The sequence below is a fragment of the Ranitomeya variabilis genome, chromosome 5 (genome assembly GCF_051348905.1).
Source record: "Ranitomeya variabilis isolate aRanVar5 chromosome 5, aRanVar5.hap1, whole genome shotgun sequence".
In the NCBI taxonomy this organism is placed as follows: Eukaryota; Metazoa; Chordata; class Amphibia; order Anura; family Dendrobatidae; genus Ranitomeya; species Ranitomeya variabilis.
The window spans coordinates 585,577,970-585,602,087 of NC_135236.1; the positions used below are offsets into that span (position 1 = coordinate 585,577,970).

A 24,118-nucleotide genomic window follows, 5' to 3' on the forward strand; every position below is an offset into this window, starting at 1 on the left:
CCCCTCTCTCCTGTCTTAAGGCAGATGTCTGTACGATAGGCAGTTCGAGTCGGTTTATAGGGACTCTATCAAACCCCAGGTTCTAAAGTTACTGGTTCACCTCAGACTTGATGCAGGCAATTGACGTACAGTCCTATGCCCTCCGGTTCTGCTAAGTGTCCTCGAGTCCCACTATAGCCTCGGGCTCCCGGTTCCCGATTCTGCACTCTGGCTCACAGGGTAGCCTTCCGCTGTTCCCCTGATGAGCCTCTTCCTCCTCTGTGCTTCTTCCCTCTAAGCTCCTCCACAATTCAACTCTCCTTCTGATTCTCACTCTTTCCAGGGGCAGCAGTTCCCTCGTGGCTGCTCGGCCCCTACGTCTGCTCCAAATGTCCTTCTCCTCTCCTCACTCCTCTACAACTAGCTAAGACTGACTGGCTCCTCCTCCAGACCAGGAAACAAAGTGTAAGGAAGCTCCCCTGAATCCGGGTCCTGAGCTTCCCCTCCTGGCTGTAATAATTATAGGGGATAATTCAGGAGACTCTTTGCGTGGAACAAGACAACAGGACACAGTTTTATAAGTGGTAAAGTTTATATTATCACACGGTGATTCAAGCAGGTGCAGAGAGAAACTCAAGTCCACAACACTTGGTGCAAATAATAAATGCAGCTTAGCAGTCAATAGGAAACTTCAGAGGTAGATGCAAACAAACAGAGTCTATGAAGCACAGTTATTCTTGAGGAAACTTGACACGAATAGATCCTTGACTTAGTCCAGACACAGAAAGATATGCTATTAGGCAGTTCAAATCATATCTTAGCTCAACCAGGGAGGCCTGGTTAATAGTCTCAGGTTTTGCAGAGCAGAAACAGCTTACATGTCCAGCAAATGCAGATGGAAGTAACACGAGCAACAGATGAAGGAGGATTACTGAACACTGGTGTATGCAGCAGGAACTCAGAGCAGAGTGGCAGGATCTCCAACACAGGTTCACAGGAGCAGGTGCAGGTGCAAGGCCAGGGAGTAATCAGGAGCTGGATGCAAAGCAGAATAATCTAGCACAGACTGAAGGCTGGGGTGGAGTTTTATAGCAAGAAGACAAGTGCACATGAGACCAAAGACGCCATGTTGCAAAAGGGCAGTAATGCACAAAAGGTAATAAAAAATGTTCAGAGTCCTGACACTGGATTTTGCTGTGTATTTCTTTCCCTAAGAAGACACAGCAAACCCTATTTAGAAGGTAAACTTTCACGAAGGTCACTTACCCTCCTTCTGTAAGGGGGATAATGGTTCTGGCGTAGGAGTTGTTTCCACGACTTGAACCACTGATGGCCTTGACACTGGCCTAGATTCAGATGTGTTGAATGCCAGTGCCTTACCTGACAGAGAATCTCCCTTGCCTCCAAGCGTGACATCACCCCCGTTAACTCCAGTACTCCCGGACTGGGAAAAAGGAAACATAAGCAACAGGTTACAATAAGACATGCAAAACATTTTTGGAATGCTTATAAAAAATTAATATAAACTTGAGTTTCCCTTTATGGCAGCAATTGATATTTGGAACGTTGCAAACATATTTAAACCAATAAATTAACTTTCAGAAATATAAACATACTTTCATGAAATATGCAATGCAATTACCCTCTAAGGGTTTACTAACTTCACGATTAGAGTGCTCAACTTTTCTCATAACCATCAACTACCTTTTCAGGTATACTATCTCACATATATATTATTTTATTTCAAAAGTGCAAAACTCTCTCTAGCTAATTCTCTAACATATCAAAATTAGTGATGAGCGAGCACTAAAATGCTCGGGTGCTCGTTGCTCGGGTCCAGCAGATTGGAATACTCGGCCAGAACAACGAGCCCAATGTAAGTCTATGGGAGACCCGAGTATTTTTACCGTGATCCCCCCAGGGGTCCTTTTAAGGTCTAAAAACATCTGAAAATTATGGAAACACTGCTCAAATGACACAGGAACATCATGAGGATCACCCCTGGAAGCATTCCTGACTCCTAGTTCACAGCTTTAATCAATTAAAGAGATTCATGCCATTTTTCCCCCTGCCACAAAAAACACATTAAAACAAAACCAAAACAGGTTTTGCTGGGAAATATGTCAAGGTACCTCCTTTGCAGGTTAATGACTGGTCGGTAAGGCCAAATATGTAACCCCAGAACGAAAATTTCCTCCCCCACTTAGGCTTAGTTCAGACGCAGAGATTTTTAAGCGTTTTTCAACTTTAACATTGCTTTCAACCACTACAAATGCATTCACTGGGAAATGTGATTGTAACATTTAACAACCCTAGCTGGCCATGTGATGTGTGACAGATAAGCAGACCCATCTTGTTTCATTTAGGAAGGAGGGACTCTCAAAGTCACAAAGCCTATTTTTAGAGGGGCATCAGGCGGCATTACGGTAATATTCTTAAAGGGCCATTATTAAACGGTGGGTCTCTTATGCTGTTATTGCCTAGCCAGTGAGTGGCTGGGCTGCCAAGAATTACGACGCACCCCAATACCCCTTTCACGAGAGGTACAGGAAGGCTTCCTGAAAAAATGTTGCATTGAATGCAAGGCCTACCCTGCTATCAAGTCATATTCACCCCAATAAGCCTTTGAACCCAGGTACTGGATGGCCACAGGAAAATACACTTCACATTATTCAGTTGGTCCTGCCATACTGTTTTCTTATGTATTAACAACAAGGCCTGCCCTGCTACCAAGTCATATGCACCCCAATAAGCCTTTGAACCCAGGTACTGGATGGCTACAGGAAAACCTACAGGTGAAAAAGGCGGTACCTCTCTCCCACATCAGTTCTGCCTTCTGTCCCTGATGGGGAACCTACAGCATGCCTGATTGCAAGTCGTCGTGGGATGCTGGGGGTCCATCTGACCGATCTAGGCAGTGGGGAGCCCTGCCTCGGGCATGGTGGTCTTCTCCTCTCCCCGAAATGCCACGGTTCCAGAGTCGGCGGGCCTTATGCGTGTGCAGAGGGAGAGGCAGTGAAGCAAAATCGAGTCTGCCTCTCCCTATGGATTCCTACGGCCAGTAATAGGTGGCGGCGGTCACCTAGTGTTACACCGCCGGTCCACCTGTGGCCCAGGAGAGGATGGTAGCGGTGGCTGCCTGCAGGGAAGGGCTGCTGATAATTGGGGTATCGGCGGCTTCTCCCGGCACTTCAGACGCTCCCTCCTGGTGGCCGGACGCCAGGGAAATGAGCCGCACGTGCAGGTGCTGGCCACAAAGCGTCTCTGGGAAATCCAGAGTGCGCAGGCACGGGGTGTTGTTTCCGGAGTGGTGCGCTGCATTACTGGGTAATCGGTGCTGCGGCATGCCGCCCGCATGAAAAAGATATGTAAAGTCAGCAAATGGAAGATCCGGTACTCAGTTTCACTATGAGTGACCAGGAGCAACCGGTAGAGCAGACCCTGCAGTCCCCTCTAGGGTTGAACGAAACGGATCGTTCATTTTCATAAGTCGCCGACTTTTGGCAAAGTCGGCGTCTCATGAAACCGACCCGATCCCTGTGTGGGGTCTGCCATGCCGTACGCGACTTTCGCACCAAAGTCACGTTTCAATTACGCTAAAAGCGCCATTTCTCAGCCAATGAAGGTGGACGCAGAGTGTGGGCAGCGTGATGACATAGATCTCAGTCCCCACCATCTTAGAGAAGGGCATTGCAGTGATTGGCTTGCTTTCTGCCGCGTCACAGGGGCTATAAAGGGGCGTTCCCGCCGACCGCCATCTTACTGCTGCTGATCTGAGCGTAGGGAGAGGTTGCTGCCGCTTCTTCAGAAGCAGGGATAGTGGTAGGCAGGGTACATAAAGCCACAAACCGCTTGTGCTGTAGCGATTTCCACTGTCCAACACCACCTTTTGTTTGCAGGGACAGTGGAAGCTACATTTTTTTTTCCTCAGCGCTGTAGCTCATTGGGCTGCCCTAGAAGGCTCCCTGATAGCTGCGTTGCTGTGTGTACGCCGTGCGCTGTGCAAACCAACTGCTTTTTTCAAAGCACAAATCCTGTTGTTCCTTGAATTCTGCACAGCTATCTTGTGTGTTTGTCCCCACTTTTGTGTGCAGCAGTCCTTTTTATAGCTGCCTGCCATACTTTCCTGAGATTACTGCAGGGAGATAAAGATTGGCAAGTCTGCCTCTGTGCCAGTCCTGTGTGTGGCATCTGTCTCTCATTGTGTGCCACCAAAAAGCACTGTGTAATACTGGCCTTTTTTTTTTTTTTCTAAATTCTCCCTTTTAAAAAAAAAAATAATTAGTGGGAGATAAAGATTGGCAAGTCTACCGCTGTGCCAGTCCTGTGTGTGGCATCTGTCTCTCATTGTGTGCCACCGAAAACCACTGTGTAATACTGGGCCATTTTTTTTTTTTTTTTTTGGGGGGGGGGGTAAATTCTCCCTGTAAAAAAAAAATAAAAAATTAGTGGGAGATAAAGATTGGCAAGTCTGCCGCTGTGCCAGTCCTGTGTGTGGCATCTGTCTCTCATTGTGTGCCACCGAAAACCACTGTGTAATACTGGCCTCTTTTTTTTTTTTTTTTCTAAATTCTCCCTTTTAAAAAAAAATTATTAGTGGGAGATAAAGATTGGCAAGTCTGCCGCTGTGCCAGTCCTGTGTGTGGCATCTGTCTCTCATTGTGTGCCACCGAAAACCACTGTGTAATACTTGGCCATTTTTTTTTTGGGGGGGGGGGTAAATTCTCCCTGTAAAAAAAAAATAATTAGTGGGAGATAAAGATTGGCAAGTCTACCGCTGTGCCAGTCCTGTGTGTGGCATCTGTCTCTCATTGTGTGCCACCGAAAACCACTGTGTAATACTGGGCCATTTTTTTTTTTTTTTTTTGGGGGGGGGGGGTAAATTCTCCCTGTAAAAAAAAAATAAAAAATTAGTGGGAGATAAAGATTGGCAAGTCTGCCGCTGTGCCAGTCCTGTGTGTGGCATCTGTCTCTCATTGTGTGCCACCGAAAACCACTGTGTAATACTGGCCTCTTTTTTTTTTTTTTTTTCTAAATTCTCCCTTTTAAAAAAAAATTATTAGTGGGAGATAAAGATTGGCAAGTCTGCCGCTGTGCCAGTCCTGTGTGTGGCATCTGTCTCTCATTGTGTGCCACCGAAAACCACTGTGTAATACTTGGCCATTTTTTTTTTTTGGGGGGGGGGTAAATTCTCCCTGTAAAAAAAAAATAATTAGTGGGAGATAAAGATTGGCAAGTCTGCCGCTGTGCCAGTCCTGTGTGTGGCATCTGTCTCTCATTGTGTGCCACCGAAAACCACTGTGTAATACTTGGCCATTTATTTTTTTGGGTAAATTCTCCCTTTTAAAAAAAAAAAAATAATTAGTGGGAGATAAAGATTGGCAAGTCTGCCTCTGTGCCAGTCCTGTGTGTGGCATCTGTCTCTCATTGTGTGCCACCGAAAACCTAGTGTGTAATATTGGTTTTTTTTTTGTTTTTTTTTTACATTTTCCCATAAAAAAAAAAAAATAGTGGGAGATTAAGATTGGCATTTCTTTCTGAGTGCTGGTCCTGTGTGTGCCATCTGTCTCAAATTATTGGGGCACAGAAAACCTAGTGTGTAACATTGGGCCTGATTTTCCTTTCAGTGTCAGGCACCTATAAAGGTATATATAAATCCAACAGAAGTTTGAGTTCACCTTATAAGTTGTTTTACAGTAACAAATACCGTTACTTTGGTTACGTTTTGCAAACAATGAGGAAGTCTAGTGGAAGAGGTCGTGGCCGTGGGTGGTCATTGTCAGCTGGTAATGATGGTAGTGGTGGTGGAGCATCAGGTGGTCGTGGTAAAAGCAGTACAGCACCTAAGTCTCGAGTTGTTGAGCCAGGTTCGTTGTCTGGCTACACAAGGCCTCGAACGCTCTCTTTTCTGGGAGTAGGAAAACCACTTTTGAAGCCGGAGCAGGAGGAACAAGTATTGGCTTTCATTGCTGACTCTGCCTCTAGCTCTTTCGCCTCCTCCTCGGAAAGTGCAAAATGTCAGAGCAGTGCATCCTCAGTGGATGCTCCCGGTCAGGAACAAGTCGCTTCCTTGTGTCCTTCACCCAGAACAACAGTGAAGGATGCGTCAGTCGACAGAACAGGTTACTCCATGGAGCTCTTTACACATACCGTTCCTGGGTTAGACAGTGAAACAGTTAACAGGCCATGCCCATTCGAAGTTGAATCGGACATGGAGTGCACAGATGCACAGCCACATTACTATGCTGTTCCTTTGACTCAGACCAGAACATTGCCCTCGCAGTGTACTGAGGCAGAATCAAACCCAGCGGAGACTATGGTGCCCCGTCACGAACGCAATACCACCGGCTTACACGGTGACACAGACGAAGTTGCACACGACATAGAAGAGGAGGTCATAGATGACCCAGTTGTTGACCCCGATTGGCAGCCATTGGGGGAACAGGGTGCAGGCGGCAGTAGTTCTGAAGCGGAGGAGGAGGAGCCGCAGCAGGCATCAACATCACAACAGGTTCCATCTGCCGGGCCCGTATCTGGCAAAAAACGCGTGGCAAAACCAAAAGCAGTTGGGAGGACAGCGTGGCCATCCGGTTAAAGAAGCTCAGTCTGCAATGCCTGAAAAGGTATCCGATAGTAGAAAGAGTGCAATCTGGCATTTTTTTAAACAACATCCAAATGATCAGCGCAAAGTCATCTGTCAAAAATGTTCAACTACCTTAAGCAGAGGTCAGAATCTTAAAAGTCTAAATACAAGTTGCATGCATAGACATTTATCCACCATGCATTTGCAAGCCTGGACTAACTACCAAACGTCCCTAAAGGTTGCAGCACCCTCGGCCAATGAAGCTAGTCAGCAACGCTACATCCCTTCCCTCACTGTAAACCCACCATTTCCCGCACCACCTGCAGTATCTGTGCAGCTTTCGTCGCCAGGCCAAAGCAGTCAGGGAATCACCAGGTTTGCAGTAGGAAACACTGCATGTAGGGCACCGGCAAGAATACCATCTCCAACCCTCTCTCAGTCACCCATGTCCACCGGCACCACCGCTAGTTCCACGATCTCCAGCTCTCCAGTCCAGCTCACCCTACATGAGACTCTTGTTAGGAAAAGGAAGTACTCATCCTCGCATCCGCGTACACAGGGTTTGAACGCCCACATTGCTAGACTAATCTCATTAGAGATGATGCCCTACCGGTTAGTTGAAAGCGAAGCTTTCAAAGCGCTGATGGACTACGCTGTACCACGCTACGAGCTACCCAGTCGACACTTCTTTTCTAGAAAAGCCATCCCAGCCCTCCAACAGCATGTTAAAGACCGCATCGTCCATGCACTCAGGCAGTCTGTGACTACAAAGGTGCACCTGACAACAGATGCATGGACCAGTAGGCATGGCCAGGGACGTTACGTGTCCATCACGGCACACTGGGTGAATGTGGTGGATGCAGGGTCCACAGGGGACAGCAATATTGGGACAGTTCTGCCTAGCCCACGGTCAAGGAAAGAGTTGGCTGTAGGCGTTCGCCCCCCTCCTCCTCGTCCTCCTGCAGAAGTGAGAGCTCGTCCACAGACCGCAGTCGCAAATCCACTCCATCCGCAGCTGCCACTGTTGCACACCAGGTGTGCCATTATGGGACAGCTAGTGGCAAGCGTCAGCAGGCTGTATTGGCAATGAAGTGTTTGGGCGACAACAGACACACCGCGGAAGTTCTGTCCGAGTTCTTGCAGAAAGAAACTCAGTCATGGCTGGGCACTGTACATCTTGAGGCAGGCAAGGTAGTGAGTGATAACAGAAGGAATTTCATGGCTGCCATAGCCCTTTCCCAACTGAAACACATTCCTTGCCTGGCTCACACCTTAAACCTGGTGGTGCAGTGCTTCCTGAAAAGTTATCCGGGGTTACCCGACCTGCTCCTCAAAGTGCGCAGACTTTGCTCGCATATCCGCCGTTCGCCCGTACACTCCAGCCGTATGCAGAACTATCAGCGTTCTTTGTACCTTCCTCAGCATCGCCTAATCATCGACGTTGCAACAAGGTGGAACTCCACACTGCACATGCTTCAGAGAGTGTGCGAACAGAGGCGTGCTGTTATGTATTTGTGGGAGGATACACGGGCAGGCAGTTGGATGGCAGACATGGAGTTGTCAGGTGTGCAGTGGTCGAAGCTACAAGACCTGTGTCAAGTCCTTCAGTGTTTTGAGGAATGCACACGGCTGGTTAGTGCAGACAACGCCATAATAAGCATGAGCATCCCCCTAATGCGTCTGCTGATGCAAAGTTTGACGCACATAAAGGAGCAGGCGTCTGCAGCCGAGGAAGAGGAAAGCCTTGATGACAGTCAGCCATTGTCTGGTCAGGGCCGTGTAGAGGACGCGGTAGCGGGCGAAGAGGAGGAGGAGGACGAGGAGGATGATGGGGATGAGTACTTTTTTAATGAGGAAGCTTCTCCTGGGCCAACAGAAATTAGTGGCGTTGCAAGGCCGGGTTCTGTTTTTTTAAGGGAGACAAGTGACGTAGATTTGCCTGTAACTGCCCCTCAAACCAGCACAACCGCAGATTTGACAACTGGAACTTTGGCCCACATGGCGGATTATGCCTTACGTATCCTCAAAAGGGACCCACGCATTATTAAAATGATGAGCGATGACGATTACTGGTTGGCCTGCATCCTTGACCCTCGCTATAAAGGCAAATTGCTAAATATTATGCCACATGAGAACCTCGAACAAATATTAGCAACCAAACAAGCTACTCTTGTAGACCGTTTGATTCAGGCATTCCCAGCACACAGCGCCGCTGATGGTTCTCACACAAGCTGCAGGGGGCTACAGGGCAGAGGTGTTAGGGTACCGTCACACAGTGCCATTTTGATCGCTACGACGGTACGATTCGTGACGTTCTAGCGATATCGTTACGATATCGCAGTGTCTGACACGCAGCAGCGATCAGGGATCCTGCTGAGAATCGTACGTCGTAGCAGATCGTTTGGAACTTTCTTTCGTCGCTTGATCACCCGCTGACATCGCTGGATCGTTGTGTGTGACAGCGATCCAGCGATGTGTTCGCTTGTAACCAGGGTAAACATCGGGTAACTAAGCGCAGGGCCGCGCTTAGTAACCCGATGTTTACCGTGGTTACCAGCGTAAACGTAAAAAAAACAAACAGTACATACTTACATTCCGGTGTCTGTCCTCCGGCGTCTCAGCTTCCCTGCAGTGTGAGCGCCGGCCAGCCGGAAAGCGAGCACAGCGGTGACGTCTGACGTCACCGCTGTGCTTTCCGGCTATGGCGCTTACACAGTGGAGAGAAGCAGAACGCCGGGGGACAGACACCGGAATGTAAGTATGTACTGTTTGTTTTTTTTACGTTTACGCTGGTAACCAGGGTAAACATCGGGTTACTAAGCGCGGCCCTGCGCTTAGTAACCCGATGTTTACCCTGGTTACCCGGGGACTTCGGCATCGCTCCAGCGCCGTGATTGCAAAGTGTGACCGCAGTCTACGACGCTGGAGCGATAATCATACGATCGCTGCGACGTCACGGATCATGCCGTCGTAGCGATTAAAATGGTACTGTGTGACGGTACCCTTAGAGGTGCACAGTTCAGAAGTGGCGTTGGACAGAGGGGTTTTCTGACCAGGTTGTGGAGTGATTTCGCAATGACCGCAGACAGGACAGGTACTGCAGCATCTATTCAAAGTGACAGGAGACATTTGTCCAGTATGGTTACTAACTATTTTTCATCCCTTATCGATGTTCTCCCTCAACCGTCATTCCCATTCGATTACTGGGCATCCAAATTAGACACCTGGCCTGAATTGGCAGAATATGCATTGCAGGAGCTTGCTTGCCCAGCAGTTAGTGTGCTATCAGAAAGAGTATTCAGTGCTGCTGGTTCAATATTAACCGAAAAAAGGACTCGTCTGGCTACCCAAAATGTGGATGATCTCACCTTCATTAAAATGAACCACTCCTGGATTTCAAATTATTTTGCCCCACCTTTCCCGGCTGACACCTAGCTTTCCTATAAAAAGGTCTTGCTTGTGGACTGGTCCTACTGAGTGTTCCAATCTCTTAATTTGCAGCAGCTGTTTGTCCAGCATACGACATGTTTACACCTCCCACAATGGGAAAATTCCCCCCACGGGGCCGTGGGCTCGCCACTTGGCGCAAGCACCCGTTACAGTGCTGTTCGTCTGAAGAGGTGGTTGTGCCCGCTTTTGGTCGACGGCACTGCCGCTGGGTCCCTCATAGTACAATGAAGTGTCTCTGGCGGTGGTGGTGCGCACCCAACATCAGACACACCGTTGTAACATGAGGGGCCCTGGGACGGTACCGCCGGCCACAAGAGAGTTCCCCCCCCCAAGCTCAAACTGTGCTCTACCACGTGCAAAATTATCTCACTCAGCTCCACCAATGTTTAGTCTATGCGCTGAGATCATTCAATGCCTGGCACTGACAATACCAATTTGTTGACATCTATGATGCTAGTTAAAGTAGTCTGGGTCAGTGTCCTATATTGACACCAGTAAATACTTACTGCCAAATTACTTTGTCAGAAACTCAGCAGATGAGCCCACCCCTGTACCTAAGTATGCCACACTTTTTTTTTTTTTTGTTTTGCGAGACATTAACATCTATTTATTTTTTGTGAGTACTAACTGTGTCAGACACTCCTTGCAATCCTCCTCCACTGACCACAATGCTGCCTGTGTATCCATGTAACCGATTTAAAACTGCCTTGAGACTAATTTTTGTTATTTTAGGCCTTCGTTAGCCTGTCTGCTGTCCCTCCTTGCAATACTCCTCCACTGACCACAATGCTGCCTGTGTATCCATGTAACCGATTTAAAACTGCCTTGAGACTAATTTTTGTTATTTTAGGCCTTCATTAGCCTGTCTGCTGTCCCTCCTTGCAATACTCCTCCACTGACCACAATGCTGCCTGTGTATCCATGTAACCGATTTAAAACTGCCATGAGACTAATTTTTGTTATTTGAGGCCTTCGTTAGCCTGTCTGCTGTCCCTCCTTGCAATACTCCTCCACTGACCACAATGCTGCCTGTGTATCCATGTAACCGATTTAAAACTGCCATGAGACTAATTTTTGTTATTTTAGGCCTTCGTTAGCCTGTCTGCGGTCCCTCCTTGCAATACTCCTCCACTGACCACAATGCTGCCTGTGTATCCATGTAACCGATTTAAAACTGCCATGAGACTAATTTTTGTTTTTTGAGGCCTTCGTTAGCCTGTCTGCGGTCCCTCCTTGCAATACTCCTCCACTGACCACAATGCTGCCTGTGTATCCATGTAACCGATTTAAAACTGCCATGAGACTAATTTTTGTTATTTTAGGCCTTCATTAGCCTGTCTGCTGTCCCTCCTTGCAATATTCCTCCACTGACCACAATGCTGCCTGTGTATCCATGTAACCGATTTAAAACTGCCAATGGACTAATTTTTGTTATTTTAGGCCTTCGTTAGCCTGTCTGCTGTCCCTCCTTGCAATACTCCTCCACTCCTCCACTGACCACAATGCTGCCTGTGTATCCATGTAACCGATTTAAAACTGCCATGAGACTAATTTTTGTTATTTTGGGCCTTCGTTAGCCTGTCTACGGTCCCTCCTTGCAATACTCCTCCACTGACCACAATGCTGCCTGTGTATCCATGTAACCGATTTAAAACTGCCATGAGACTAATTTTTGTTATTTGAGGCCTTCATTAGCCTGTCTGCGGTCCCTCCTTGCAATACTCCTCCACTGACCACACCAATGCTTCCCGTGTACCCTTGGAACCTATTTAAAAGTTCATAGAGCCTATTTATATATTTTATTTAATATTAATAAAGCCATGATGGACTACGCTGTACCACGCTACAAGCTAACCAGTCGAAACTTCTTTTGCGAGAAAAGCCATCCCAACCCTTCACCAGCATGTAAAAGACCGCATTGTCCATGCACTCTGGCAATCTGTGAGTACAAAGGTGCACCTGACAACAGACGCATGGACCTGTAGGCATGGCCACGGAAGGTTACGTGTCCATTACGGCGCAATGGGTTAATGTGGTGGATGCATGGTCCACAGGGGACAGCCTACTAAGTCTGTCTGCAGTCCCTAATTCAAATTGTCCTCCACTGTCTAAATCTGAGCTTCAACCTTCTGGCTCTCATTAAGTGCTGTTTTTTTAAAAAACTTGGTGGTTAGGGCCTACTAACGGTGTCTGCCGCTCCCTGGTGTTTTCCTCAACTGAATAAATCTGAGCTTCAACCTTCTGGCTCTCATTATGTGATGTTTTTTAAAAAATTGGTGTTTAGGGCCTACTAACGGTGTCTGCCCCTCCCTGGTGTTTGTCCTCAACTGAATAAATCTGAGCTTCAACCTTCTGGCTCTCATTAAGTGATGTTTTTTAAAAAATTGGTGGTTAGGGCCTACTAACGGTGTCTGCCCCTCCCTGGTGTTTGTCCTCAACTCTATAAAGCTGAGCTTCAACCTTCTGGCTTTCGGCCTATAGTATCAGATATTAAACTGCATTTGGCCTTCAACTTTGGTTACGGCCTACTAACGGTGTCTGCCGTGTTGTCCTCAACTGAATAAAGCTGAGCTTCAGTCTTTAGGCTTTTGGCCTATAGTAGCAGATATTAAACTGCATTTGGCCTACTAGTGTGGTTGGGCCCTTAAAACAGTGTCTGCTGCTCCTGGGTTTGCTCCTCCACTGAACAAAGCAATGCCACCTGTTTAGTCCTGTTACCAATTTTGAACTGCATTTAGCCTACTTTATTCTTTGACCCTATATCTGTGTTTCCTCCTCATCCTGCCCATTGCCCAGCCACTGCTAGATGAGTCTGCTGGTACATTGACCTAGACCACTACATTCCCCTTGCACTCTACACAGCCAGAATCTGACCCTGCTCAATGTAAGGTTCCCCTTCCCGCATGTTATACCACCTTACACAGGGACAAAGAGGAAGGTGCAGATGAAAGTGCAGGTTCCTTCATCAGGTGGGGGGGCATACTCGTTGGCGACGTCACTGGCACAGGGCTCCTCAGAGTACGCAAAAGTGTCGCTGCTGGTGGGAGGCGACCCCGCCGTGCAAACACACCGCTGTACTTTGAGGGGCCCTGTGCCAGTGCCAATGCCAACGAGTGGGCCCCCCCTGCTTGCTTAGGATCACAGCACTTGCAAACTTGACATACTTACCTCTCACTGCTCCACCGCCGTGACGTAGTCCACGTTTCCTGGGCCCACTAAAACCTTGAACCAGCCCTACCCCCCACAACGTTTGCCAAAAGACCACCAATTTCCAATGCCCAACTATTATTATAAAGTTAATTAAGATTGACAAGCTTCAGAAAACAAGAATGGATGTTTTTGGCATTAAAATGGGCACTGTAGGCGTTTTCCTGGCCTCCACTCACTGCCGACTATGCTTCCCCATTGACTTGCATTGGGTTTCGCGTTTCCGTCGATCCCCGACTTTTAGCGATAATCGGCCGACTGCACTCGACTCGACTCTGGACAAAGTCGGGTTTCACAAAACCCGACTCGATCTTAAAAAAATGAAAGTTGCTCAGCCCTAGTCCCCTCCAAAGAATTACCGGCAGCAGCAGCCGCAGCGCCATCACCCGCAGCGATGGCAGCAACAAGGTGATGTCTTTTGCCAGCATCGCAGTTCGGGATCCCAGCACAGCAGAGGCTCCAGTGGATCCGAAAGGCCATCAGTGGTTCAAGTCGTGGAAACAACTCCTACGCCAGAACCATTATCCCCCTTACAGAAGGAGGGTAAGTGACCTTCGTGAAAGTTTACCTTCTAAATAGGGTTTGCTGTGTCTTCTTAGGGAAAGAAATACACAGCAAAATCCAGTGTCAGGACTCTGAACATTTTTTATTACCTTTTTGTGCATTACTGCCCTTTTCCAAGATGGCATCTTTGGTCTCATGTGCACTGTGTCTCCTGCTATAAAACTCCACCCCAGCCTTCAGTCTGTGCTAGAGTATTCTGCCTTGCATCCAGCTCCTGACCTCTGGTGACTCCCTGGCTATATACCTGCTCCTGTGAACCTGTGGGGGTTACCCTGCTACTCTGCTCTGAGTTCCTGCTGCATACACCAGTTCCAGTAAACCTGCTCGTGTTTGCTTCCATCTGCATTTGCTGGACATGTAAGCTGTTTCTGCTCTGCAAGAACCTGAGACTATTACCCAGACCTCCCTGGTTGAGCTAAGATATTATTTGAACTGCCTTATGAGCATATCTATCTGTGTTTTGGACTAAGCAAGGACTTATTCGTGTCAAGTATCCTCAAGAATAATTGTGCTTCATAGACTTTCTGCGTGATTGCATTTTCCTCTGAAGTTTCCTATAGACTGCTGGGCTGCATTTGATATTTGCACCAAGTGTTGTGGACTTGAGTTTCTCTCTGCACCTGTTTGAATCATCGTGTGATAATATAGACTTTACCACTTATAAAACTGTGTCCTGTAGTTGTCTTGTTCCACGCAAAGAGTCTCCTGAGTTATCCCCTATAATTATTACAGGATACTATAGCCTAAAAAAAAAAAAAGGAGACTGCTGGAACAATGACTGCAGAAAGCATACTAGAGCAGGTGTTTTCCATAATTAGATCACTGCAGAAAGATGTGGAAGGTCTGCAAAAGAAGTTTGGAAGCTTTGAACTCAATCAACAAGTGTTTGGACAGACTTTGCAGGACTTAAGCACCCGCATGGCAGCCCAGGAAAACAAACTTGCTGGCATAGAGTCCCAGTATGGACGGGCTTTTCAGGACATAAGCATGCAAATAGCTGCACAAGCGACTTTTCCCTCTGGGCAACCGCCACCAGCTAGCCCACCTAAGTTGCCCCCATTCAGATTTAATGGTGATCGCGACAAATTTCATGGCTTTATGAATCAATGTATGCTATATTTTGATGTGCATGCTGACCGTTTTCCTAATGATAGACCCAAAGTATTGTGTGCAATAATGCTGCTGACGGCATGAGCGCTCGCCTGGGCGAATCCGATGATTGAGTCTTGTGACCAACGGTTAAATAACTTGGATGATTTCTTGGCTGCTATGGCATTAATGTTTGATGATCCTAATTGCCGTGCAACCGCTAAATCTGCTTTATTGTCTTTACGCCAGGCAAAACGTTCTGTTATTGAGTATGCTACTGAATTCAGGAGATTAGCGGTAGATACCAATTGGGACAGTTATGCACAATTGCCTATTTTTAAAAGGGGTCTGTCTAGTATTGTAAAAGATGAACTAGCTCACTCTGAGTCACCACAAGAGCTAGAGACATTTATACAGCATTGTGTGCGCATTGACATTCGCCTTACTGAGCGTAGGCAGGAGAAGTTTGCTGCATATAAACGTATTTCTAACTTTTCCCTTCCTTCCAAACAGCCTGCAGGTAAAACATCTCGGGAGGTGGAGGAGGTGCCCATGCAAATTGATTCCGTTCAGAGGCGCGAGATCAATGAGCGCCGGGAGCATCGCCTTCGTGAAAGTCTATGTTTCTACTGCGGCCAGTCTGACCACTTCTTGATCAATTGTCCTAAGTGTCCTAGACGGCCTAACAAGGTGCTAGCAGCAGTAGGGGACTATGACAACTGTGATGATGAATCTGACATCTCTGAATGTAGCCTGCCTTTAAACGCTGTATTCCATTCGCTTTCTATGACTTCACCCCCCAAGGAGCTTAAGGAAAAGAACTCTCACTGTTCTCTCCCTATTAAGATCCTGTGTTCAGGACAGTGGATTTCCAGTGCAGCTATGATTGACTCTGGTGCAGGTGGCAATTTCATGGATATCGCATTTGCCAAGGAACATGGTATTGAAATTCAGCAAAGAGCCTCTCCAATTACCATGGAAAACAGTGGATGGGTCACCTTTAATCTCTGGGCCTGTGGATCAGGAGACTGTACCCCTTGAAATTTTGTTGGAGCCTAATCATCAGGAGCAACTTTCTTTCTTGCTAATTTCTTCTCATTTTCCTGTGATTTTAGGCATTCCTTGGTTGCGTTCTCAGAACCCAATTATCAACTGGGACACCAAGGAGATTATCTTTCCAACAAGGAGCAACTCAGCGTTAACAGAACCTGTCCCTGAGTCCACGGCTATGGAACCACATGTACAGGTATTTTCTTTACCTCCAGCATATAAAGAGTTCTCTGACATCTGTGACAAGAAGAATGCAGATCAGCTTCCTCCACACAGGCATTATGACTGTCCCATTGAGTTGCTTCCTAGGGCAGCTATTCCTTTTGGTAATGTATACCCTTTGGCGGCACCTGAGCTTCAAGCCTTAAAGGAGTATATTGATGAAAATCTGGCCAGTCTTCATACGTCCTTCTTCCTCACCAGCAGGGGCACATATCTTTTTTGTAAAGAAGAAGGATGGGACCCTGAGACCCTGTGTTGACTATCGGGAACTCAATAAGGTAACCGTACAAAACCGTTACCCTTTGCCTCTGATTCACAAATTACTGGAAAGAGTCCGCCATGCTAAGGTGTTCTCTAAACTGGATCTTCGTGGGGCTTATAATTTGGTGCGTATTCGTCCAGGGGATGAGTGGAAGACAGCAGTCAGATGCCGGTATGGACACTTTGAATCTCTTGTGATGCCCTTCGGGCTTTGCAATGCCCCTGCAACGTTTCAACACCTTGCTAATGACATTTTCAGAGATTTGTTGGACCGGTTTGTAGTGATCTATTTGGACGATATACTAATCTTTTCTGACTCTCTACAGGAACATGAAGAACATGTCAAAACTGTTTTAAGACGTCTGAAAGAGAACCATCTGTATATTAAGCCGGAGAAATGCGAGTTCCATCGTTCCATACAGTTCTTAGGTTATATCATCTCTCCCCAGGGGCTGAACATGGAATCTGGTAAGATTCAGGCTATCCTTGACTGGCCGGAACCCAAGAACGTTAAGGAGGTCCAACGTTTTATTGGTTTTGCAAATTTCTACAGACGCTTCTTTCGAAATTTTTCTGATATTGTCCGTCCCATTACTTCCTTGACAAAGAAGGAAAAGCCCTTTAAGTGGTCATCACAGTCTCAAGAAGCTTTTGATCGGCTTAAGATCTGTTTCACATCAGCACCGCTGTTGATACACCCAGATCCAACACTTTCTTTCATTGTGGAGGTGGACGCTTCTGATAATGCTTTGGGGGCTATTCTCTCCCAAAGAACTGGAGAGAAGGGTCTGCTACATCCTTGTGCTTTCTTTTCCTGTAGACTAACCTCAGCAGAGAAGAATTACGACGTGGGAGACAAGGAATTGCTGGCTATTATTGCGGCTTTCAAAGAATGGAGGCATCATCTGCAAGGAGCTGCACAACAGATGATAGTGCTAACTGACCATCGCAATTTAGAGTTCCTTAGATCCGCTAGATGTCTTTCTCCTCATCAGGCTCGTTGGAACTTATTTTTAAATCAATTTAACTTTGTTATCTCGTACCGTCCAGGTTCTCGTAATGGGAAGGCTGATGCTTTATCCCAAATCCATGCTGCGGATTCCGTAACTGGAGCCCCATCCAAGACCATTCTATCTGATGCCAATTTCATCTGAGTTATCCATGATCAGGACTTGTAGAAGGAGTGCAGGGAGGCCTATGACGGTGATATATTTCTGGCCAACCCACCTGTGGATATTAATCTTGTCTTTAAGGGTGGCATGTGGTTCAGAGATCGACGTATCTACGTCCCTGAGGTCGTCCGTCTGCAGATCCTCAAGTTGGTACATGACTCCAAGTTGGCTGGTCACAGGGGGGTACAGAAGACACAAGAGTTCCTGAGCCGATTCTTCTGGTGGCCAACTTGCCTGAAGGATACCAAGGACTATGTTCTCTCTTGTGAGGTATGTGCTCGTTACAAGACTCCTCATGTGCCACCTACGGGTCTTCTACAACCATTACCTGTTCCGTCCTGCCCTTGGGGGTCTATATCAATGGACTTTATTGTGGAGCTGCCTACATCGGGGGGCATGAATACAATCATGGTGGTAGTTGATCGCCTGACTAAAGCTGCTCATTTTGTTCCATGCACCGGCCTCCTCTCAGCTAAAGATACAGTGAACTTGGTTATACAGAATGTCTTTCGGTTGCATGGGGTTACGGATGAGATCATCTCTGACCGTGGAGTGCAGTTCACTTCAACTTTTTGGAAGGGGTTTTGCTCTGCACTCAATATTAATGTCTGTCTCTCTTCCGCTTACCATCCCCAGACAAATGGTCAGACTGAGCGTACCAACCAGACGCTGGAACAATATCTAAGATGCTATGTCAGCCATCTCCAGGATGATTGGTTGGAGTTGCTGCCATTAGCCAAATTTTCATATAACAATTCTCAGAGCGCCTCCACTAAATTTACACCTTTCTTTGCCAATCTGTTTTATCATCCTTGTATCTTACCTAGGTCTCCGGTTCCAGCAGTGGAGGAAAGGCTGACTGCGATGAGGCAAAATCTGGAGGTTCTGAAGGAATCCCTGACCACAGCTCAAGAACTTTATAAGAGATCGCCTGATAGATTCCGTAAACCTGCACCCATGTTCAAGGTAGGAGATTCCGTGTGGTTAGCAACTAAGAATCTGAAGTTAAACGTTCCTTCACAAAAACTTGGACAGAGATTCATTGGCCCTTTCAAGATCAATGGTATTGTGAGCTCTGTGGCCTGCCGGCTGAAGCTGCCTAGGACTATGAAGGTACACCCAGTTTTTCATGTATCTTTACTCAGGCCTGTATCTCCTAATACCTTCCAGGGACGTGTTGTGCCACCTCCGCAGCATGTGGTGATTGATGGGCAAGAACAATTTGTGATGGAGGAAATTGTTGATTCCAGGATTCGCAGGAATCGGCTCCAATATCTGATAAGATGGCAGGGATATATACCTGAGGAAGACTCTTGGGAACCTGTGGAAAACATCAATGCCCAACAGAAGATTTCTCGTTTTCATCAGAGATTCCCTGATAAACCAGGTCCAGGATCGTCCTGAGGCCGCTTCTAAGGAGGGAGTAATGTCAGGACTCTGAACATTTTTTATTATCTTTTTGTGCATTACTGCCCTTTTCCAAGATGGCGTCTTTGGTCTCATGTGCACTGTGTCTTCCTGCTATAAAACTCCACCCCAGCCTTCAGTCTGTGCTAGAGTATTCTGCCTTGCATCTAGCTCCTGACCTCTGGTGACTCCCTGGCTATATACCTGCTCCTGTGAACCTGTGGGGTTATCCTGGTACTCTGCTCTGAGTTCCTGCTGCCTACACCAGTTCCAGTAATCCTCCTTCATCTGCTGCTCGTGTTTGCTTCCATCTGCATTTGCTGGCATGTAAGCTGTATCTGCTCTGCAAGAACCTGAGACTATTACCCAGACCTCCCAGGTTGAGCTAAGATATTATTTGAACTGCCTTATAAGCATATCTATCTGTGTTTTGGACTAAGCAAGGACTTATTCGTGTCAAGTATCCTCAAGAATAATTGTTCTTCATAGACTTTCTGCGTGATTGCATTTTCCTCTGAAGTTTCCTATAGACTGCTAAGCTGCGTTTAATATTTACACCAAGTGTGGACTTGAGTTTCTCTCTGCACCTGTTTGAATCACCGTGTGATAATATAGACTTTACCACTTATAAAACTGTGTCCTGTAGTTGTCTTGTTCCACGCAAAGAGTCTCCTGAGTTATCCCCTATAATTATTACATCCAGGCACAGAGTATGCACAATCTGCTCGATAGAGCTGCCCACTACGTGGGTGAAAAAGCTCTGTACTACATGTATAGAGCATACCATATGTGAAGACAGGGCCGTATTTAGAGTTTATGCTGCCCTAGGCACTTTTAGTGCTGCCTCCCCCATTTGTGGGTATGAATAAGGCTGGAGTTACACTAACGAGGAATACGGACAAGTGCTATGTGAGAAAAAAAACAATCGCATAACACTGGGATCAGTATTAATCTATGGGGCAGCTCCCATCATCGTTTTTTTTCTCGGCCGTATTATCCGTGCGAGTGATTTCACCCGTATATCAGCTGAGACTCGTCAATGCAAGTCAATGGGTGCGAGAAGGAAAAAAAAATAAAAAAAAAATCGCACAGCACTCGCACCATGCGAGTGCTGTCTGATTTTTACGCCCCGGCGTCTTTTGAAAAGCCGGTAATTCATGTGCGGTGTACAGTAAAATCACACTGACAGGTTAAAATAGAAAAGATAGAATAGATATATACAGTACACACAGTATACATAGATTATATATATACGTCAGTGACACCCATACCGTATTTTCCGGCGTATAAGATGACCTTTTAACCCCTGAAAATCTTCTTAAAAGTTGGGGGTCGTCTTATGCGCCAGGTGTCGTCCTATAGGGTGGGTGCGGACCAATGTGCATATGGTGGGTGGGGGCGGCGTCTCACAGGGAAGGAGCAAGTGGAGTATCCCCCTATTACCTCATTGTGGCAGCAATGCTCTCTCTGCTGGAGGGCGGCTGCGGCATATTTTTGTGCAGCGTCGGTGCTCCGCCGGCATTTCCTCAATGCCCGGAGGCCCCGTCAGCTCCATTGCTGCGATGCGGTGGCCTCTGGGAAAATGGCTGCTGGGGGCGGTGCATGCTCAGATTCAGATCTCGTCCCGAGATCTCGGGAGATGAGATCTGAATCTGAGCATGCACCAACCCCAGCGGCCAGTTTCCCGGAGGCCACCACATCGCCACAATGGAGCTGCCGAGGTCTCCAGGCTTTGAGCACAAAGATATGCCGCAGCCGCCCCCCAGCACAGAGCCCCCACGCTGCACAAAGAGGAGCCACCGCCGCCCCCAGCATAGAGACCCCACGCTGCACAAAGAGGAGCCACCGCCGCCGCCCCCCCAGCACAGAGAGCATCGCTGCCACAATGAGGCAATAGGGGGATACTCCACTTACACCTTCCCTGTGAGAAGCCCCTGCTCTTCGTCATCGGGACCACCCCACCATATGCACATTGGTCACCCGTCCTATAAGCCGACACACGGCGTATAAGAAGACCCTCGACTTTTAAGATTTTAGATTTTAACCAGAAAAGTTGGGGGGGTCGTCTTATATGCCGGAAAATACGGTGTATATATAAAGGCTCCAAAGGAGCCGAAACGTCGCCTGCCATGTGGGTCTAAATAAAAAACACAGAATTTCACTGAATGGAGGAGTGCTGCCTATTTTTTCTAATGGTATTATGACTATTGCAATGTGGACAGATTGCAGAGAAGGCCTGTGCACCCAAAGAAAGGTAATGTGCTGTTCCATTTTTCTCTCTCTCTCTCTCTATATATATATATATATATACAGTATGTATTGCATACAGTATATACATACAGAATAGGTAGTTATATAAATGTGTGGGGCAAATACAATTAGTATGCTATGTGTTCAGCTTACTGTAAATGTATTGAATTAATAAAACATTCTTTTTGGGGAAAAATGGCGTGGGCTCCGGCGCCATTTTCCAAACCAGACAGAGAAAGCCAGAGACTAGGGGCCAATGTTTATAGCCTGGGAAGGGGTTAATATCCATGGATCTTCCCAGGCTACGAATATCAGCCCGGCGCTTTATACTTAGCCTCTACTGGCTATTAAAATAGGGGGAATCCCCCAAAAATGACGTGGGGTCCCCCTATAATTAATAACCAGAAAAGGCTATGCAGACAACTGCAGGCTGATATTCATAGCCTAGAAAGGGGGAATGGAAATTGCTCCCCCCGGCTACAAACACCAGCTCTCAGCCGCCCCAGAAATGGCGCATCTGTAAGATGCGCCAATTCCGGCACTTAGCCTCTCTCTTCCCACTTGCCCTGTAGCGGTGGCAAAGTGGGGTAGTAGTTGTTTTTTTTTTTTCACCTTTGTATTGTAAGGTGACATCAAGCCGGCTTAGACTACATTCACACATCAGGTTTTTTGTTTCAGGCTGAATCCGGCTACTGTTCCAAGAAACAGATCTGTTGCAAATAGTGAAAAAACTGATGCAACGGATCCTTTTTTTCTGACTGATCCGGTTTTCTATTTTTACCATGGAGTTTACAGTGACTTCCATGTGCATGATTTGAATGGAAAACCGGATCCAGAGGCCAGATTCATCGTTTCACATCTCCGTTTCACACGTTTTTGGCCGCCTCCGTCACTCTGCGCTTTTTTCGCCGGACAAAAAAACGTTCCTCTGGACGTTTTCTCCGTCCGCCGGAAACGACTATTTGGACGGACGCGGAAAAAAAGGATGAAACGTCTGGCCATCAGGCGCAATCCGGCGCGAATACAAATCTATGAGAAAAAAACGGATCCGTTTTTTTCAAAGCTCGCCAGACTGTGCCTGAAACAAAAAATCTGATGTGTGAAAGTGACATTAGTAATGGAGAGGCGTCAATAAGACACCTATCCATTACTAATCCTACAGTTGTTTAAGGGGTTAAAAAAAAAGACACCGCCAGAAAAGTCCCTAGTGAATCAACCACAGGGCATGCTGGGATTTGCAGTCCCTACAGCATCAACCACAGGGCATGCTGGGATTTGCAGTCCCTACAGTATCAACCACAGGGCATGCTAGGCTTTGCAGTCCTTACAGTATCAACCACAGGGCATGCTGGGATTTGCAGTCCTACAGCATCTCCATAATTAGAATGACAGGACATGTTGTAACTTGTAGTTATCCTGCAGCTACAGAATAAAAAGGCAGGGCGCAAAGGGACAAGTCCCCCTTAGACAAAGATTGGGAATGCTGGAACTTGTTTTTCTGATTCCGAAGCTGCTGTAGAACCATAAGACATGCTGTGATGCTGGAACGTTTACAGGGGCGGACACATACTGCAGAGGCCCCCTTATAGTGATCAGGACATGGTTAATGTCCTGCTTCAGCGATGTCTCTCTCAGCACCTCCCCCTCTGTTCATATGGCACAGCACAGGCAGCAGCAGAGGGAATCACAGTGTGAGGCTCCGTGTGATCAGATGCTCCTTCCCTCCCAGCAGACCGCATCATCAACACTAACAGATCGAGGGACAGAGCCCCTCTCAGCATAATCTTGTGTAGTCTGCAGCAGAGTGGGCCCAGCCTCTACTGCTAGCGTTAAAGCTGCCAGACATGCTGGGACTAGTAGTTCCACACCAAGCACTGCACAACTGACCTGGACACAACAATCCGCACCATCCTCCCCCGCAGCTGCTCCGTCACTCAGGCAGGAACTGAACTTGGCGCCACTGCAAGGAGGGGACGGGGCCTGCAGTGTGACGTGCTTCCTCTTCCAGCTCCCTGTGCAGTACACGCGACAGCGCGGGATACGAGACCCACGCAGCAGCCAGAAGATGTGGGAGGGATGGAGGGCTGGTGGGAGGTAGGGAGGTCTGGTCGGAGGGAGGTAGGGAGGTCTGGTCGGAGGGAGGAAGGGAGGGCGGGTTGCTTTTCGGTGGTTGGGCCCCGGCCTATAAAAAAAATAAACAACCTTGCTCGGGCGCTGCCCTCCCCGCATCCTCCCTTCCTAGGCACGTACCCTTAAGTGCCTAGTGGCAAATACGGCCCTGTGTGAAGAGTCCCCGAGAATCGCATCTGACTTAGTCTACGTTCACATTTGCGGTCTGCGCCGCAGCATGCGTCATGCGCCCCTATATTTAACATGGGGGTGCATGGACATGCGTCGCACTTGCGTTTTGCGCCGCATGCGTCACTGCGGCGCACGCGTCCGGGCGCAGAGGACGCAGCAAGTTGCATTTTTGCTGCGTCCAAAATCAATCAAAAAAAGGACGCATGCGGCGCAAAACGCAGCGTTGTGCATGCGTTTTACTGCGTTTTTGTTTGCGTTGTGCGTTGCGGCGCCGACGCTGCGGCGCACAACGCAAATGTGAACGTAGCCTTAAAAGAACTGATCAAAAACCAGGTGGAAGATGCGATTAAAGGTATTAAAAGTTCAAAAAGAAAGCGCAAATTCAGACATAGATCCCGGGACTCGAGTGTCAGTGAGGAAGATAGCGAATGTTCCAGTTCCAATAGCTGACTCTCTTCACCCTCGTCCTCTTCGTCCTCGGAAGGGGGTCGCAATTGCTTCCCTATTGAAGAAACGGATGCCTTAGTAAAAGCTGTTAGAACAACAATGGGGCTGGTAGAGTCCCGGCCCAAAAGAACGGCAC

The 24,118-nt window shown here is 47.5% G+C and overlaps 1 protein-coding gene across 1 annotated transcript; it reads right to left on the bottom strand.

The window, feature by feature from the left end:
* Window positions 1–582: 582 nt before the first annotated feature.
* Window positions 583–23,255, bottom strand: LOC143773863 (uncharacterized). Its single transcript, XM_077261182.1, has 3 exons — window positions 23,122–23,255; window positions 1,360–1,423; window positions 583–1,189 (listed from the first exon to the last, which is right to left on the bottom strand). The coding sequence occupies exons 1-3, from the start codon at window positions 23,142–23,144 to the stop codon at window positions 971–973; spliced, it is 306 nt and encodes a 101-aa protein (XP_077117297.1). The 5' UTR covers window positions 23,145–23,255; the 3' UTR covers window positions 583–970.
* Between the last annotated feature and the right edge of the window lie 863 nt (window positions 23,256–24,118).

Excerpts from the sequence above, each read along its gene's own strand:
- LOC143773863 (XM_077261182.1), bottom strand. The coding sequence starts at position 23,144 with ATGGTGCGGATTGTTGTGTCCAG. Across the intron at positions 1,424-23,121 it reads GTGCGGATTGTTGTGTCCAG|TCCGGGAGTACTGGAGTTAA; the intron begins GTCAGTTGTGCA and ends CCTTTTTCCCAG. Across the intron at positions 1,190-1,359 it reads CAAGGGAGATTCTCTGTCAG|GGAAAGAAATACACAGCAAA; the intron begins GTAAGGCACTGG and ends GTGTCTTCTTAG.